Genomic DNA, 20,619 nt, shown 5'->3' on the forward strand with positions numbered 1-20,619 from the left:
TATCTTCAGTATCTTCTAATTTTACAGAAAAGCACCAGATTCTGGACCTGGTTTGATTATACCCAACTTAACTTGTCATGAGTGTATACTTTTACCATAATTTATATAGCTACTAAACTTTTTTTTATTTGCTTTAGAGCTGTTAGCATAAAATAGTTTTTCAAATCATTTTTCGTTTTTATTAATTTTTAATCACAGCTATGGCTCACAAAAAAATGGATTGAATGCCAAGCATTTTATACATAAGGACCTTTGCATTTTGAAGACTGGAAAAATATTCTGACCCATATCTTCTATGTTTTAGACAGATACTTGCTATCTAGCATTTAATTCTGGACTGCTGAATATACCACTCAAACTGCCTTGTATCAGTACAGCATAGGAATGTGAAGGTGGACACACAATAAGAAGAGGGGTGGGAAAGGAAGGACACTTGCAAGCCTCTATTTCAGTATGTGTGTGTGTTACTTTCTGCTTTGTTATTACTTTGATGCATCTGTTACTATATTGCTTCAATAAACATAAGAAAAGTAATTTGATAGATAAATTACTATATATACAAATAAATACAAATTAGAAAATAAGATTGAAATAATAATTATGTTTTTCATAGTCTCAATATTATTCAGCAGATCCTATTATCACATACCTAAATAAGCAACACTGCCAGTCTATCCTAAGATAGATTTAGGTAGTTCTAATGTTTTTAAATAAGTACATATTCTGTAACTATTTTTAACTGTCTGCCACACGTTAACTTCTAAGAAAAAATTAATCATAATATTAATAAAGCAGCAGCTCATTAGCTTTTATTTTATATAGGTAAGCATTTGATCAAATTTGAATTTATGCCTCAACTTCCATTACAAAACCTCTATAACAAAAGTTATACTACTTGAAACAATAAAATTTATAGTTACTGAGTTCAAAAGTTTCATCCCATTACCTATATTTAAATTAGTCAAAAGTCCACAAATTATTTACAGTCTACCAAGTATTAAAAGCAGCATGAAACTAGAAACAAAAATCAGGCAGTTACTGAAGGAAATCAGGAAGTTACTGTTTACCTGCTGCTTTTCAACCTATTTGACAACAGTATTTGGTAAAGAATTGTGTACAGTATTTAAAAAAAAACTTTACAACATAGGTAATAGGCAAGTCAGTACAAGAGTTTTCTGGACTCTGTTTTACCTTTGTGTTCGACGGAGCCTGTTTCCACTTCTCAAATGAGGCAATGTAAAGTTTGAGAAGACACTCCAAGTAATCGCTGGATCAGACATATCCAAAATACTCTTTCCTTTAACACGCCAATTATTTAAAAAAAGTGGAAAATAGAAAAAAATAATAATAAAATAATCCCAATTCGATTGTCTCTCTTTTACACCACTGAAAATGTAAACATTAACTCCACTCAGAGCAATATTAATGTAGATCAAACAGCTGGGTACTTTAGATATCTAAAGTAATAATAATAATCATAACAATAGTAATTTTTAAAAATCCTTTTCCCGCAGATTCAAAAAAGCCCTTCCTTTTTTCTCTACACTTTCTGTGTATTACAATAGTTTTTAGACTCCGGTTCTGCTGAAACTCTGTTCCTGTACGTATGATTCAGCCAAGGTACTTTGTCATCTGTTTGGAAGATACCATTCTGAGCCAGCAAGTGGGGGAGCTATATTGTTTTGCTTCTAATTTTCTGGTTATTATAGGTTTAACATACAATTCTACTTTTAAAAAAATCCCAATACATAAAGAACTTTTTACTTTTTCAGCATTCTTTAATATCAGCAGAGCTAAAGACGATACAATTACTCCCCCAAACAATTTTTGGAAATGAGCTTATCTCTCAGGGATTTTTCCAGGACCTCAATCTATTATCATTGAACTTATATTTCTGATTAATAAAAGATCGAAAATTAGAACTGTGTGGTTTACTATGGAAGGAAAAAAAAGGTCTCACTTCTTTAAACTGCCTGTTGCAGTATTATTACAGAATTATAGAAATCATTTGTTAAACAAGAGGAATTTAGCAAGTGTGAATAAACCATTTCATCCAAATCAGAGAAACTTATAAATATTAATATTTTCTAAAGATGAAAGATTGTTTATTGAAGTATATTCATCCTGTGATAATCACTTATATTCAAAGCAAAACACATTTCATTATTTACTCACTCAAAAATATTATTTTAATGAAACTACTTACCAAATTACAGACAATTTAGGTAGGACGCTTAGTACAGTACTATTTGAATACCAAAAACTAATAAAACAAATTAAAGGAAAAGTACAACAGGGATTGTTATGTTCATATTCTTGCACTTGTAAATTTTAATTTAATATATCTGATCATATTCTGACTGCCAAGTCTGAAAGTGAAATTGGAAAAACTAAAACATTTTACAGTACAGATGGAGTAAGCACAATATAAGGAAACTGCCTCAGTATTTTTTTGTGAACATTCCACAACCTGGACTTAACCACCCACTCCAAGATGAGTATAATTTCTCTCAGACACATTTACTCTATTATATTCCCACAAACAATCCAAAATTTTGGGCGGGGTAGGAGAAACTATTTAATGACTAAAAGTACACACCCCAGAGTTTCTTTCACTTTGAAGCACCTTCATGCTTACTCACTACTCACTCACTACATGATAAAAATACAGTATTCCAGTTATCCAAAAACTATATTTTATTTTTTATTTTTTTAGTACACTCAATGGATATATACATAAATCTAAATTTAAGGAGGAAAAAGGTGATGCAGATTATTTGTGCATGTCGCACCTGTTCAGCAGTTCCTTAAAGAAGCAAATTATATTTTCCAGGAAAAGAAAATGTGTGCTTAAGGAAATGTAACATAGAAATGCAATGTGCATGCATACCAGTTGTGCTCCAAATTCATTTTTCCCCTCTGAAACCAGATCTCTGCATAACCCAACAAGGTGCAGTGCTGACTTTGAGAAAATACTATACTGCCATGCCAACAGTTTTTATTGTGTTCTAGGTGTTTTTAATGTTTTTGCTCTTTTGTGAGCTGCCCCAGGTTATAGCTGGGCAGCTATATACAGTAATTCAAATAAATGAATCCTTAGTTCTTGATTCACTTTGTTTTGTTTTCAAAACACTAAATTCACTTTATGATTTTACTAATGTTAATTCCTGGTAGTCCTCTACTTGCAACCAGTTGCTTAGCAACTGTTTGAAGTTACAAAGAACCCCCAAAGCAACTTACACCCCAGTTCCAAAAGTCCAATGCCTGGGGGGACGGGGGAGACCATGGTTTATATGTGACCACATTTCAGGCATTCAGCAATTGGCTCATATGTGTGGCCTAATGTCACATGTCTGCAATTTACAACAAACAATTTATGATAAACAATGGGTTTACTTCAGTGGTGGGATTCAAATTTTTTTACTACTGGTTCTGTGGGCGTGGCTTGGTGGGTGTGGTGTGGCTTGATGGGTGTGGCAGGGGAAGGATACTGTAAAATCTCCATTCCCTCCCTACCCCACTAACCTACTTTCCAGTTCCGTTCTCCTGTGCAGGCAACAAAAGAAGATCAAGCCGATCCAGCTAGGACTTGGGAGGCAGAGAATAGATGGGGGCAGGACCAGTCAGAGGTGATATTTGCCAGTTCTCCGAACTACTCAAATTTTCCGCTACCAGTTCTCCAGAACTGGTCAGAACCTGCTGAATACCACCTCTGGTTTACTTAATGGCCTTGGAATTACCAAATGATCATTGCCCAAAAAATGTTGTAAAAATTGGGTTGGTCATATGATGATGTACTTTACAACCATCATGACTCAAAACTATAGCATGCAGGCCCCATTGCAGTTCCAAGTCAAAGACTACCTGATTTGAGTTGACATCAGACCTTAGAATATTTCTTGACATGTCCTGAAATACTTTAAATCCAATACAAATAATAATCCCTTGCAGAAAAGTGTTGCTGTTCAACAACTACAGTACATACAACAGCTTTTGCATTAATTTGGAAAGCATTTGTACCTGTTTATGTTCAAGGTCAGCTTCAAATATTATTCTGAAATTTTGTCTTATGATTCCCATTTTCTATAACTGGGATAAAAATACATTAGGTACAATTCATCAAATGAATATTTTGTAAAAGGATCTATTTCTAATGTGAAAATGAATATATACTATTACTATATTTCTACAACAGTAGATAAAGATTGTGATAAAGATTGTCTGCAGCACATTTGATTTAGATTTAAAATCCAAACAATGGTGAAAGTAGAAGCTATAAATAATGAGAAAAGGCTGGTACCAGAAGAATCTATCCTAAATGCCACCAAACTGACACTATTAGCTGCCAACTTTTTGAAAAACTGTAACACTGCCAACAAAAGTAACATGTTCTGGAAGAGCCAAACAATATTTAATTACCATCTATAATTTACCCTTCACAAAACTAATTTTTAATCATATAATGCCGAGTTAAAATTAGACAAGCATCCAATATTGTTACACATTTAAATTTTTGTTAGGATGTGCTCTGATTCCTTGAATTACATAACAGAAAATAGTTTTTATGGGGGGAACAGAGGAGACATTAGGTTAATATCTATATTGGTCCACAGAAAAGAAATATAACATGTCTTTGGCTAGGAGAATCACCTGTACATTAGAGTATTTGTACATCAATCAAAATATTTTTAAATGTATACTTTGTTTCTTTAGGATAGGGAGGGAGGGAGGAAAACAAATTATGTTGCATATAGGAAGCTATTTAGCCTAATTTTTAAATATTTTAAATATGTAATTCTTCATACAATGACAAGTTCCAAGTTTTAGAAAAGAACTTTAAACCAATCACTATAAACCATGAATATCAAGCAAAACAAGACAATGATTAGAAGTCCACATTGCATATCAGCCATTTAACAGCAATTCACTGATAAACGCTTTGTAAAAGCAAAGTTCCCAACCTCAAAAACTGACTCATAGAATATTTATTGATACTGTTTTTGACAGATGATGATGTAATAACCTTGGAGACATAATCTTGTGTATACCATCACACTTGGCCTATGAAGAATATTTTGTTCTGTCCCGTCCCTATCACAGTAAATTTCAGAAGGACAGGAAAGCCACTGGTCAATTTCTGTAAAAACACTCAGTTCAAACCTGAGAAAGCAAAGGTCATGCCCTTTTCAAGGGACTTTTAAAAAAATTACTATGAGCCTCAAGGTGCATAACATACAGCAAGTTCCCTGTTTTTATTTATTGGGTTTTATGTTGCAAATACATAGTACAAAGCACATAATTCAGTCCTCTTAAAGTAACCAGCACATACTGGGGGCATTAAAAATTTTCAAAACAAGATACTACTACAATTCCTATATGGAGCTCAGTTAATTATGATTCCAAATCAGTTTTGTATGCAAATTATTCAGAGTGAAAATGTTGTGCTTAATGTTGCCCTGTCAAAAAGCAAAGTTCATAACTGGTGATGGTATGGTTTTGTGTGTTTAAATGTTGGCCTAAAGCTAATTTTCAATCTCAAGACTTGACACATCTTATACTCACAGCTAAATATTAACCTTTTTTGAATCATCAAATAGAACAAACATGATAAATGGGATTTCCAACTGAGATGCTGATGCTCCAATAGAAGCCTTGTAGACAAATACAAAAATACATAAGACATAAGACATAAGAATTTATTTGTCATTACACTCGCAAGCGGGTGCAACGAAATGAGGTGCTCTTCCACAAGTAAAACTAGACAAATACCACTAAAAAAGAAAAAGAAAAAAAAATTAAACTAAACACAACCAACCATACAATAATCTCTATACAATTTAAAAATGTAAATACCCCACTACTCTCAGCCATTAAACTCCACAAAAATCTTATGACCCTGCATTCAGACTCAAAACTGCACTTGGATAAAAACTGTTCTTAAATCTACAAAAATACAATCAGAATACGGTAAGTTGTTACCCAGAATACATTTGAGCCATAATAAATTTTAAATTATACATTACTTTAAATTAGCAATGTATTTTGACCAACTTACAAAAAATACATTTCATTGGACTTTCATATTAGTGCAATTCAAAGTATTGCTGTCAGCAATGCTGGATGGTAAATTCCAGAAAATCCCTTAAATTGAAATTTCAAAAAATTCAGAAGACAGGACGAAAGAATTATAGGGTCATATTGTGCTTTATTGCATTTTTTTAATCAAAGTATTTGCAATACACTACAGGTAGTTCTCTAACTACAACAATTTGTTTAGTGACCATTCAAAGTTAAAATGGCACTGGAAAAAGTGACTTATGACTGTTTTTCACGCTTATGACCATTGCAGCATCCCCATGCTCACCTGATCAAAATCCAGACCCTTGGCAACTGGCTCATATTTATGATGGTTGCAGTGTCCCTGGGTTATGTGATCACCTTTTGTAACCTTCTGACAAGCAAAGTCAATGGGAAAGCAAGATTCACTTAACAACTGACTTACTAATTTAACAATTGCAATGATTCCCTTAACAACTGCAGTAAGAAAGGTTATAAAATGGGACAAAACTCACTTGACAAATGTCTTGCTTAACAACAAGACATTTGGGGCTCAATTGTGCTTGTAAGTCGAGGACTTTCTACGCCGTTTTTAGTCCATTTCCTGGATGGCAAAAAAAAAATTATATAAACTTTGGCAAATAAGTTATTTCTTAAAATAACTCTTGCCATTGCTAAGTTTGCAACAGTAGCCTGGAGAAATCAAGGTTTGTTGATAGCAAATAGACTGGGCATGATCACAGGCCTTTTTATGGCATACCATTATATTGAGTTTTTATGTTTGTGTTGTCTGGAGCCTCTGACCTATACGGTAATAAAGATAATTCATTCATTCAAACACTCCTGCTTGTTCAAACACCAACATCTACATGTGTGCTTATACTGATAAGACAACAGCAGGAGTGTTTTGCTCTTGAGCCTCTATTATTTATTTTGATCTGCTATTATTATATCATAACTAGATACTTGTAGCTACATTGCAGCATGTGCACGTAAGTATATAAAGTATCACCTTAAATTTTTCTGTGTTTTTTTTTTCAATTCAGCTAATATATCCTACATTTACTTTTCTTTTTCCCATTGCCAAATTATTTATTTTTCTACCAAGACAAGTAGTCTTCACTTAAGGACTAGTTGTTTAATGACCATTCAAAGTTACAACCAACTTCAAAAACGTTATTTATGACTGTCCTCGAATTTATAACTGCTGTCACTGCACAGTGATCCCTTGATCGTATTTTGGACATTTGGCAACCAGCTCACATTTACATTTGCAGAAAACAGAACAAAACACTGACCTTACTCATTTGCCCCTGGTTTCTAAAATAAAGTATTCAACTTTCATTTATCAGTATTATACTTAGATTATATGATATTATTTTTTGAAGCAGGATAAAGAATAAGTATTAAAAATTATATCCTGAATAGAATATAAATCCACTGGCATAACAATAGCTCTATGAGTCCATTAATACTTTTGCAAATTTCTCTCCTACTCTTTTCATTGTTAATTTTTTTTAACAGTATTATCAAAATAAGGAGTAATTTTTTGAGTAGTTTACACTTTTCCTACTCACCCAATTGGTTAAGTACATCATATATATTACTGGAAGACTAGTAACATATTGGACAAACACTGATCTTGTTCCTCATCACTTAACTGCAAACAAACTTGAGTGTGTTTAGCAAGAGAAAAAACAGCTGTTGTGCACCAAATAATAAACTGGGTACAAAATACTTCTATGGCTTTAGTTTATAAACTAAACTTACTGTTGTTATAAAAAATACATTAAAGCATAGCTATTCTTAGTTATTAAAAGTATTCCGTGATTTAAAAAGAAAGAAAGAAATAGAATTCCAGGTCACTCTGCCATCACAAAACTTATAATGAAATAAAGGTATTTTTAAAATTTTGCATAGGAATTATTTATATATGAAACTCCTAGAAACTAGAAATAAGCTTTGCAAACTAATGCTATTATTATCCATAAACAACGGTAATTTTACATGTTTTAATCTAATCATATAAAATGCTTCACAGCAGACATCAAAATAAACCAAAATTTGTATAATGTATCTGCACAAACTGGGGAGGTGAAGTCCCAGTATGGTAAAATTAATAAATTAGAATAATTAAGCCAAGATCACACACACATTCACAAACTGTATGCGCAATACTATATTTACAATTACAATGTAAAGAAAATGCTGTACAAAGCTAAACCTTTACTGAACCAGTTCTTCTGCCATTCTTAGCATCTGCTCACGAACATTTTTACCAATCTATCAGCTTTATTAAATAAAAATCAAATCTTTCCTAAATGTACCAAAGATCTATGGTGCCAAGAAGTAGAAAAAGAATACCATAATTGACCCTGAAATCCATACAAATAAGATAGAATAATACTAAAAAAGGAAATGGAAAGAACTCTTATCCTATTGTAGAAATAGGCTCATTCCGAGAGGAGCTGGGCAGGTAACAGGGAAAAGCTTTTTTAAACAGTATTATCTGTTACATGTTAACTGCAGGCCTTTAAATTCTAGCGTCAAGATTCTAAATGTATTTGTAGTAAGAAAATATAGGAAAAACAGGGTAAGCTACAGTAAAGGTTGGGATAATTGAAAAGACAAGGAAAGACCCATTCATAAAGAGCTGCAATACAATAGTCTAGGTAGGAGATCATTAGAGTCAAAACTAGTATTTGTATACTGTCAGTGGACAGGAACTGCCAAATTCAACAGATGTTTAGTAAGTGAAGATGATACACAGTCACAGCTCTCACAAAAGATGGCCAAAAATAAAACACATCAATTAGGAGAAGCCCAATGCTTCTGGCCACTGCAACAGAACCAGTTGTTGGTATTGTAGTTATTTAGATTTTCTAAGACCAACCAAAACAATTCTGCGCAGTTGCAATATATCTAAGTTGCTTTTAAGAAAGAACATGATCACTTACAATAAAACAGCATTCACAATATTTGGGGGCGGGGGGCAGAGGTGGTATTCAGCAGGTTCTGATCAGTTCTGGAGAATCAGTAATGGAAATTTTGAGTAGTTTCGAGAACCGGCAAATACCACCTCTGACTGGAGATTTTACAGTATCCTTCCCCTGCCACGCCCACAGAACCGGTAGTAAAAAAAATTGAATCCCACCACTGGTGAGGGGGGGCTCCACAGGGGCTCTACGGAGACCCAAAAGTTCAATAAATGATGCAAATTTTATTCCTGACAAGACATTAATTTTATAAGGGAATATATATTTTTCATTGTTTATATTTAGCTTTCAAGAAAGCCTCTCAAAAAGAATTTTCAGAACTTCAAATAAAGCAATATCCCTACATATTGTCAGTACAGTTTGTTGGGTTACATAACTAAAAATTGCGACTAGTAAAATAATTTAAATGATGAAATTTGTTTCTTAGCTATTGATATGTGTCATCAAGTCACTGTTATCTCTGAGTAGCCACATAGATAAATATTCTATGACAATCTCTTCCTAAACTGGTTTTTCAGGTGTTCTATCACCACTGTAACTGAATCCATCCATCTTGCTGGTCATCCACTTTTTATATTTTCCTCCACCACAACCAGAGCCTTTTCCAGACATCTAAGTCTTCGCAAAATGTACCCAAAGTAGGACAATTTAAACTGCTCATTTTTGTTTGGAGTGAGAATTCTGGGTTGATTTGTTCAATGATCCATGTGTTTGTTTGACTATCCATGGTATTATCAGGAATTTTCTACAAGACCAAGGTTCAAAAGTGTCAAGACTCGTCCTATCCTACATCTGCAAAGTCCAACTTTCACTTTTATACAGTGTCATAGGGAATACTACTATTTGAATTTTTCTGATACAGACACAGACACATCGGAGCATCTGACTATCTTTTCCAAAGCTTTCATGGCTGCTCTACCAAATGTTAATCTGTGAGATTTATTTATTTATATCCTACCTGTATTATTCTTATAAATATCTATAAGTAGGCAGAGAAGGCATCTAATCCTCCTCTGTCCTCCTCTTTTCCCCACAACAATTCTAGAGAGGAGGTTGGGCTAAGAGACAGTGACCAGACCAGGGTCACCCAGCTGGCTTTCATGCCTAAGCCAGAGCTAGAACTCACAGTCTCCTGGTTTTAGTCTGATTCCTTAATTACTAGACCAAAATGCTTGTTTTTCTTATTATTGATAGTTGAAGCTAAAAGACTATCCACCACCTTAATATCTTTTATGTCAATTCCAATGTTGGTTACTGTACTAGTTATTAGTTTGATCTTCTTTTTATTTAATTTTAGCTCTATTTTTTCAATGTGCCTCTTGATATATACTGGTATTACCAGAGCTTGTAGATTCTTTGCATTTTTGGCTGCGAGTAGCATTAACAGCCCAGTGAAGGTTATTGATGGTTGCTTCAGTTTTAAAATTATGCTAATCTTCTTTCAATCCTACTTCTTTAACTATGCGTTAAAAAATTCTTGATTTAGAAATCAGCATAAAACAATGCAATCATCCTGATTATTTGGTCAAAGTATTTAAATTCTATAATTGAAATTAAGCATGATATCTTATTTTAAGAATCAAGATTTGTTTATAGTAGTAATGCTGCACTCTGTCTTTATATGGCCTTTAACAAGCATTCTTCTAAAACAATATACTATAAACATCATTTATTTTGATTTGGAAAAAAAAAAACAAATTATAGGATCTAAGAACAATTTGTGATCACAACTCTGTTCATGTGAGCATGAGTGTGTATACATATACTCACCACACATTTCTGTGTCAAGTGCTTTACAGAATTTAGACATATAATAATCCATATTTGCTACAGTGAAAAGAAAACCCCCTGTATTTGCTATAGTCAAAAGAGACACTGGACACAGATGTATCCAATGAAAACAGAACTGCAGCCAGAAGCCTAAAGGTGATCAGATATTTCAGCCTACATGCCCTCTTTGTAATGTTCCACAGAACAGAACAGTAGTATATTCAGGCTGCCATCTAGATTGGAAAGCAAACTAATTTGTTTTGGCTCAAAAGTGAGCGGGATCTGCATGTATATGTGCATTAATAAAGAACATAATATTAAAAAATACAAAATTAGATAAACTGTGAGTTGCCTAGTTATTATTTGTGCAAACTTAACATTAAGGAAAAAAACCAAAATGAGTTAATGTGAAAAATAATCTATGGCAGGATGTTTTTAAAACATAGCTAACATTATGTAAGATATTCAACAGTAGCAATAAAACTTACTTAAGAACAAGAAAAAATGCTTCGTATGTTTTATTTTTTTATTTATTTACTAAATTTCTACAGTCATCCATCTCAGCCAACAGATTCTAAGCTGTTCTAGAACTACAAAACAATTAAACAATAAAGTCATTCAAAAATATATACATACATGTTATTATATGAATAACCATATTATAGGAATAACTTCATTTAATTATGTAAAGCAGGGGTCCCTAACTTGTAGGCCACAGTCCATTAGTGGACCATGAGGAGGTTGTAACCAGGCTGAGGAAACAGAAGGTGAGAGTGCACGCACATCCTCACTTGTGCAAGCAGGCGACCGCGTGCACACACGCTCCATTTCTGGGAGCGGCAGATGCACACACACACACACACACCAGTCGTGCAAATGGAGCTGTGTGTGTGCACACTTGCTGGCTGCTCATGCAGAACCCCACCCCACATCAGTCCACAAAGCTAGAAACATTGGGAAAAATAAAGATCAACCATCTTTACTTCAGTTGCTAATCCTACACAGGTTGCATTCTCACAGCCTTTAGAAAACCAAAATAGATCTAGAGAACAGGTGGCCTACAAGTGTCTCAAAAATTGTGATATCTATCAGGATTTGCAAAATTGAAATATTTTAGAAAGTACATGTCAGGGCACTATATTTAATAGTAATTTACAGCCATCCATATTATAAACCGCAACCCTGGAGAGTTAACAAGACAAAAAAGTAAAACAATAAAAACAAGCAACCACTATGACAACTCCTGGCATCCAAGAACAATACCCTCCCACAATTATCAACATATCTCCTTATTTCTTCATTTGACCCTGATGCTTGTGCGGAGAGCCATATGTGTTTGGTGGTTTCTTTGTTCAGCATAATGTAGTAAGTTCCACAGACTTCTTTCATATTCACTGATCTGGTATTTAATGTAATTTCAAAAAAAAAAACCAGCTTATCCTCCATTTGCAAATTTGCATTCACAAATATGACTCCCTTTCAAGTGAGGTTTTAAAATCACATTTAATATACAAAAAGCCAACAAAATTGGTAAGCTTTCTAATCCTTGTGTCATTTCTAAGTCCTGTATCCAGCAGCAGTAAATAAATACTGCCTTTAGAAGTGAAGGTCAGGAGGGGCTGCTAATACTGCCTAAGGAGTATCAATATTGCCCAAAGTACCTTTTGTTATGTCAACAATTTCAATCATATGTGAAGAGAAAAAGGTGAATGTTCTGCTTATTCATACAATGTGTTTTTACGCGGAAGCACTTTTGAATGCAGTGCAGAATCTACAGCTGATGGACCGGTGGACTGTTAACTTATGAAAACATACTCTGCATCAACAACACAGATTGCCAACTTATTTCTACTATAATTTAAAGGGCCAGAAATCATCTAAAAGCACTCTAGTCTTTGAGAACATACTTTGACACACTGCTCAGGTTTCATAGTGCTATACAGAGTGATGCCAGAAGAAAAAAAAGAGGTCTGGCCAGAGAAGACACAGCATCTTGAAGCCTATCAAAAAGTGCATTTGCACTTATCTCACATTCTGGACACTGAAGATTGTATTTAATAGCTTTTATTAAATGTTTCCTTGACTTTTTTGGGAAGGAGAATTCCTCTTTTCAGAGCAAAAACACTTTTCATGGTGGGCGTTTAATTAAAGAGGCAGCTGTCCTTTTAAATTAAAACTGAAGAAATAGAGATCAGGCAGTTGCATTCTGCATCAGCTGTAGATTCTGCACAGCATTCAGAAACGCTACCCATCATAAGGCAAAAAAGGGGAATACAAAAATTAACTGGACCATGATAATACAGTATCTGCTATATGAGATAATCTTACATATGACTAAACATTTTGCTCCAAACTAATATTGTTAACAGCTGCTTGCCAAAAACAGAGGTGGGAAAAATACAATATCCTTAGTTAATTTTCTTACATTTTCCTTTCATTTCTTCTATTATACTGCTGAATGTTTTCTTCAGATTCATAGATATAAATTATAAAACTAATTTCATTTAAGTCACTTACTCTACATACTTGTTAGACTGATGGTCACCTAGATCTCCTGGAATTGGTGACTAGTTTTTGTATCAGTAAATATTTTAAACAGAATCCTTTTTTAAAACTATAATCCAAGCCTCTGAATGCTAAACTGTAAGTAAATAGCAGATTTGTACAGCACCTATGAAATTCTATATGACAATTGTAATTTCCTTTCCCACAGTGGACCTTCACCAACGGTTCCAACTCTTCGCAACAATCTAGTGCTATCTAGAGCAGGGGTGTCAAACCCATGTCATCACAGTGGTGTCATGTGCCATATCACGACTTTTTCCCCTTTGCAAAAATGGGCATGGGGCGTGACCAGCATGTGACACATGTGGGCCAGGGCCACGAATTTGACACCCCTGATCTAGAGGATTATGGTTTGGGAAATACAGAGACTGTCTGATCTATTTTGTAAAAAAATTATGTGTACCTCTGAAGTAAAAGCTTCCCTTCTCCATTCTATAGGCATTTTCAAGGGCATTTTCCACCTCTCTGAGCGCTACCAAAACAAACACATTTGGGTTTAGTGTTGCATGGAAAGTTTTAATTCAGTACATGATGGGCTAATCTGGGTCCATTGCTTATTGGACTGCCATTTGTCAGAAATGGTGTAGGGTCTCCCGCTTGGGTGGGGGGTTGGACTAGATGACCTATAAGGTCCCTTCCAACTCTGATTATCTGTTATCTGTTATCCCCCAGAATCAAGCTTCAGATTGAACAAAAGTATTACATATTGTTTCCAAAATGAATGCATCATGTCTTTCACACAGCTAATTACATGACTCATTTGAGTGGTTAACTTAATTTTTCATTGTTTTCTTCTTAAAAAAATATAAATGTCTCTGTTATTTATATAACATCTTATGTGCTTTCCCATGAACTCATTCATACAGTCATTCCTAATTAGTTTCACAATGATGCATCAACTCCTTTCATCATTTTTAGAAGCGGCTGGATCTATAGTAAGCCCATGGAATATTGGTTAGGAGAAATGATAGAAATCCATTTCAGTAATTTAGAATTCAATCTAAGCAGAAAAGGTCATGTGCCTAATCACAACATGTTTTGCAAACTGCATCAAAATGCTCTTTTTTTCCAAACTTTTTATAATATGTGAGTTGATTATTTGATCTAAGATAGCTAATGACATCATGCATTATGCATGCACAACTTCAAAAGTGATTTCAGAAAAGTAATTCTGCTATTGTTATTAGCATTGTATCCTATAACAATATCTCAGGCTATTATAAATAAATGCACCTAACTGTCAGACTATTTTAGTATTCTGAACAAAATTTGAATTATTAAATGTTTGCACTGAGAGCTATTGGAAGTTGGCTGAATGATAAAATTTAACACAAAGCATTTTCTGGAAACAAATTCTTTGGACCAAGAAGTGCTTCATGGTATTCTGAATATACTGGCTCCAGAATGAACCTTTAGCATAGAGATTATTGTAATGAGTATTAAGTATACTAAGTTTCTTTCACTGTGATAGGTAAACTGGATTATTATTAGTTCTCAAGAAGGCAATCTGTATTTATTTCATTTTCCTAATCCAAGCACATTGCTAACATTTCTGATTCTGCCTTGTACTTTAGACATTCATGTAGAATAGTTTACATTAGAGCATACGTGCACATATAAATATTTCAATTATTCACTTTCTCGTTTTCTACAATGTGGAAAGAAGAGAACTACAACAATGGAAGTATAGTTGCTTACCTCCAAAAATGAAAAGCGAACAGAGGACTGCATGGACTGCAGGGGCTGGTTGGGGTTGGGCTCAGACTTCTTGGGGTGAGACTGAAAGTTAAAATAATGTCATCTCTAATGATATAAAACCATTAAAAGCTCTAGTTTGACTGAATTCAGAGGACTAGTTCTAGTGACTCCTCTGAATAATAATAATAATTATAAGGAAGCATGCTAAAGGAGTATGGGGTTTGGGGCAATCAACAATTGCCCAAGGATTTCTCTAATAAACACCATTTTTTTGCACTGAGGAGAAAACTGTGTCAAGCATGCAAATGTTTTTTATTATAAAAATGCAATTTTTTTAAAGTATTTAAAATATACTAATTTTCAGTCAAGAACTACTGATTCTGAATTTCCATATCTAAGAGAATCTTAAGAGAAGTTTTCTGTTAGAAATATCATGCCTCAGCTTTAATCAACCTAAGTAGCATGCTGCACTGTACAAACTGTGAATTATTTATAATTACATCTATTGAATAAGAAATAGAAATAACAAAAACATTGCAAATAAAAATTTAAAAACAAGAAGTGAACTTTAAAGATGCTCTTTTTAGCTTTTGAGAATGCCATTTGTGAAAAATTCATTCCAACAACTACTGTATCATACTCAAGCACACTTAATTTTAATACATTATTGAAAATATTTTATCTGCTTTTGAAAGTATCTCATATAGTTAATAACTATAATTATTTACTGCTTGGGTATGAATCACTAAGGTGAACATAAGCATTTCTGATTGTTAAATTATAAACTTTAATTATTTCATTTAAATTCTGTACTTGACAAAAATGTTTCATAATGACAATTTTCTTAATGTTTTAGCATTTCTCCAAGATTAGTTTTTAGCCATGATAAGAATGGCTCAGAAATTACACCAACATAATTACCTATAGAAAAAAATTAACATTAAAATCAAAATAATAAATAATATTGATTATCAGAAGTAGAATTAAAGTAACAGGAAATGGAAGTTTGCAAGGAGAACATCAATTCTTATGAAAATTATACAAGGGGATTGAGATCCATTTTTTGTTTACAATTCTAAAGTTTACCAAGTAAATGTTTGTATTAACATTTGAGATTTGATGCTTAAAAATGTCTATTAATAACCTGGTTTACTTATAAGTATTGGAACAAAACATGTAGTTGGGAACCAACACTTCTCAAGAAATTTAAAGTTTGCCCCAAGCACCGAGTGTCTAAAATTATAACCATATAATTTGTATATAACCTATAAACCATGCTGTAAGAAATTCTTTCCAAATATTATTTACAATTAATACAATCTTATTAATCCATACACAGAAGTATTGAAGACTTACTCTTCAATAAACTGATATAAAATTACAGCCATTATAAATAAATACATTTAAAATCAATGCTTTGTAATACAGTTATCTGAAATATAAAAGCCAGCAGAATATCCTCTTTAAAACAATATTACTTTTTGTTAGTTATAATTCAAAGAAATTGATGCTGCATATAACAGCAGGAATATATGAAATTGTCTCTAGATACCCAAAGTTCATTCAATAGCCTATGTTTAAATAACTTAAGCTACAGATAATTTATTCTTTTTGCACAATAATACAACAGATATTTAAAATGTATTGTATTCAATCATTACAACATGAAATCTTAAGATAATATTTTATTTGTGTACATATGCACACATGCATATAGTTATATACCCATGCAGTAAATTTTGAAACTCAAAATTAAATGTATTTAATTAGATGAAATATGCTTATACTTTTGACAGAGATTGGCCATCATGTTCTATAATGCAATATGCATATATTTATGTAATTGTTTTATAAATGGAAACTAGAATCACATAAATGAATCTATCGTTTTTAGAAGATAGTAAGCAAAGCCTTTACTCAGCCAAATATATTTAGCTTAGAGTCTCTAATACCAAACAAAAATGTCATGATACAATATAGTTCAAGAATATTCTGCTGCTCAGTAAAATAAACAGATCATATTTAACCATTTTTCACAAATAGCATTCTTCTTCTGCTCTAATTTCTTACAGAGCTCTCTAGCATTCACCAGGAAAAAAGGCCTTTCAAAAAACGCAGCATTTGGATAAACAAATAGTAACGGGGTGGGGGGGAGTGGGGGGGATGATGGACAGAAAAGGATCACCATGGCCTACAGAAGGATGGTCTCTCTTAATACATTTATGATGCCCAGTTTCATGCATTCAGATACAGCAAATGTAAATATGCAGTATCGTTTAAAATATCCTGCAATATCACTGCTTTAGAGACACACATTTGAAGCTAAAGCAACTGCAGTACATTTTGAAAATGTTCCTGCAACCTAAAGCTGCAGTGCTTTTAGCCTGTCAGCATAAACACATGTAAAATAAGCTAGTGCCATGCAGAAAGCATTAAAATATTAAAAGGCAGACAATACTTACTCCAAGGTCAGCCCTGGAATTTGCAGCCTTTCCCGTTGGGCTTTCATGGCTGTTAAGTTAAAACATTCTACTGTAACCATGACAAACATTCAGTGGCAGCATCCTGGTGATGACAGAGAACCCAAATGAGCCATTATAAAGGAATGGTCTAACAAACTCTTGGGGGAGGAAGCTCTGTAAATTTGGGTCCTTCCACTTCTAGCTGTCATGAAAAAATGTCAGCTGCTTCCGTCTAGATTAACCATCAAGTGCAGTGCACTGATTTAGCTAGCAGCAAGAAGGCTTCCAATTTGAATATCAAGCTACTCATTTCCAATGTTCTAACAAGCATTGCATGGCACAAACGATTTTGATATTAGAGGACAAAGAGCCACAAAAACTATTAGATTTTTTTAAAAAGAAAGGAAGAAAAAGTGCAATAAAGATATTACTCTTTAACAGAGCTAACAGACATCACAATCTTATCAAATAAGCGTTAGCTCTGAGAAAATCATAGAAAGATTAGATCTGTTCTTTCTCTTCACATGCAGCAGATTAAAGTTTTAGAGAGCAATGCAGATGTTGAAACACTGTAATTCCTTATTTGTGATTCAAATAAGTCATCTTTCTTAAATAACCTAATTCAAACAACAAGATGTGCTCAGCAAAGATTCAACAGGAAAGTAATTAATGGAATGGAACAGGACTATTTTATTTTGCTTTGTTCCAAATATGGCACAAGGAATAAGAGCAGGAAAAAGCAAGATTGAGAATTTTCTTGGAGACCGAGTTTGCAAGTATCAATGGTGGTAGATGTGGTTGTGTGATATGGAAAAAATCGGGGCAGGCAGGTTGGTAGAATATGTTGCTCTGGGACACTGGTGACAGCGAGGATGAGAGGAAGGCAGAGACAAGAAAGGAAGGAACCAAAAGGATCTGGGAGAAGGCAGGATAGGAGGATGTGCCATAGTGGAATACCAATAGCAGCACCATCCATACCAGCTAAAAGGGAGAGTTTTTCATACCAGTTGGTATCACAAAATGGGAGAGAATGCAAAACCTAGAATAATACAGTACAGTGATTGATTCCCTTAAATTGCCCTGCAATAATAAATTTCTAAGAACAGTTGAAAAGACAAATTATAACTCAGCCACTGGGGTAATGCAAATTACACCAGCATAGTTTACTGTGAGTCAAGAACTAGAGGAATGTACATTAAGGTGGCCATGAGGAAGACTTGAGTGGCATGTTACAGTGTTACTTTATCTTTCCTATAATAGAACAAAAGAGGGTAAGAATGAAAACAGACATGCCTTTCACCAGGTTTCTAGTAAGGACAGGATGCTATACAATGAAGATATAAGTACTTTATAAAGATTTTTAAAGCAGTTAAAAATCAGAAATATGTATGTTTTATGCTTCATAAACTTTAACAATCATATATAACATTGGTCCAAGATTATTTTCAGCTTTTTACAAGACCCTTTGTAATTTGCAAAAGTTTTATATATCTAATTAGCACTTCTCCTGAATCCTTGAGGAAGATATTGCAAATCATTCTCCAAAGGATGGAAATGACTTCTGATTCTCCAACTGATTTGATTTTTCGTTTTCATATCCTGGATTCCCCAATCTTGCTAAGCTTACTCTTTTATTTATTAGGGAAAAATCAAGGACTGCTCATATTATATAAAATAAACCTATGTAGCTAATAACAAATATACAAATTATAATGTATGTAAGATTAAAAACAAACAAAACTCTCACATACCACCAGACATCTTGTTTAATAAGAGTTTGTTGATGTAGCTGGCTAAATTTATCATCAAAAATCTGATTTGATAACCAGATCAGATGTGTGTATGAGAGATGGATATCAGTATCTACAAGAGCAATTACACATTCACCATTGTATAGAGCTTTATAGACTGACCTGTAAAAAACTTAAGATGTCACTCCAAATTAGCTGATGATGATGATATCAGAACTCCCCCCTGATCTGGAAACAAACTGATGGAAGAGGTTGTGTTGCCAAAGTTTTCTTCCTGGGGAAATTAACCAGCATTTGATGGCACATCAGTTAGCAAGGCTGCCCTCAAGAAACAGCATCCAACCGGATGCAAATGTTTTTCATCCCCCTATATGCATCTCGGAAATACCTGATCAATACTGGGCAACAGCAGCTGGGCAATAAAGACAGCTAAAATGACTGACAATGCACACAGTTATTTTCCCAGAAGTTATTTGAAGTAGTGAATTTGATAGCACAGTTTAAACAGTTCTGAGAAACAATGCCTGCCAGACTCTGTACTCCTATTGGTCATGTGCTGAATATGGCCCAAGCTCTTTCCAACCTGTCTTTTCCTTAAAAGCTGGCATTTTGTTATCACTGTGCTCTCTGCCTGACCATCTTTCAATCCTTTGGCCACTATAGAAAGTAAAGAAGCTAAAATTGATGGAGATATGCAATACCAATACTTAGCCAAAGTCATGAAAACATTTTTTTAAGGACAATGAGATAAATGTGAGGGAGATGGGCGGTTAAGAAAAAAAATTCAGAAGTGGTTTAGGCAGATTCACTGAAATACATGGAAGAAAAAGAACTATAAGATATTCAGACTTGCAAAATTCTGTTCTTATAAGTTAATCTCAATTAAAAAATAGGTCTAGTGCCCACTGATGAAATGATATTTTCCCTTAGAAGCCTAATTAGATACTGTAACATCATTTCAGAGCCAGATTAAAACCCCGTTTTCAAATGTTATTAATTGCAGTGTTAATTGTGATTTATGCTGTATATTTCTTGTTAGTATTTTAAATCTATGTTAATGGTTTGTTATTATAGCTTGCTCTAAGATCAAGGGATATAGGATGAATTGTAAATAGCTTTTAACTTAACTTATTTACTACATAAAATATTTAAATAAACAGATGAGAAAGCAAAGCACCAAAGAACAAGAATATTAGCAGTGTTCTGCTGGATCAGAACCCTGGTCCATCTAATCCAACAGGAGTTTGTTTCAACTCTTCTACTATTAGAGACTGGACAGCCGTCTCTCGGGAATGTATAGAACAGGGGTGTTGAGGGCCA

At 33.7% G+C, this 20,619-nt stretch overlaps 1 protein-coding gene across 12 annotated transcripts in view; it reads right to left on the bottom strand.

The window, feature by feature from the left end:
• MAST4 (microtubule associated serine/threonine kinase family member 4) overlaps positions 1-20,619 on the bottom strand; it is a 204,744-nt gene that overhangs the window by 84,038 nt on the left and 100,087 nt on the right. For 4 of the 12 annotated variants that reach the window (XM_087958352.1, XM_087958351.1, XM_087958349.1 and 1 more), the window contains exon 1: positions 1,192-1,604. The exons of 7 other annotated variants lie outside the window; for them this stretch is intronic. In XM_087958352.1, coding sequence (XP_087814478.1) covers positions 1,192-1,280 — 89 coding nt within the window. In that variant the 5' untranslated portion in view covers positions 1,281-1,604. Of the gene's footprint in view, positions 1-1,191; positions 1,605-15,086; positions 15,168-17,548; positions 17,679-20,619 lie in introns of those variants that run through there. One more of the 12 variants, XM_087958346.1, reaches the window with a different exon arrangement.

Source organism: Notechis scutatus, chromosome 2 (assembly GCF_049901735.1).
Source record: "Notechis scutatus isolate UNSWTSFEM ecotype Mainland chromosome 2, rNotScu1.2, whole genome shotgun sequence".
NCBI classification, from domain to species: domain Eukaryota; kingdom Metazoa; phylum Chordata; class Lepidosauria; order Squamata; family Elapidae; genus Notechis; species Notechis scutatus.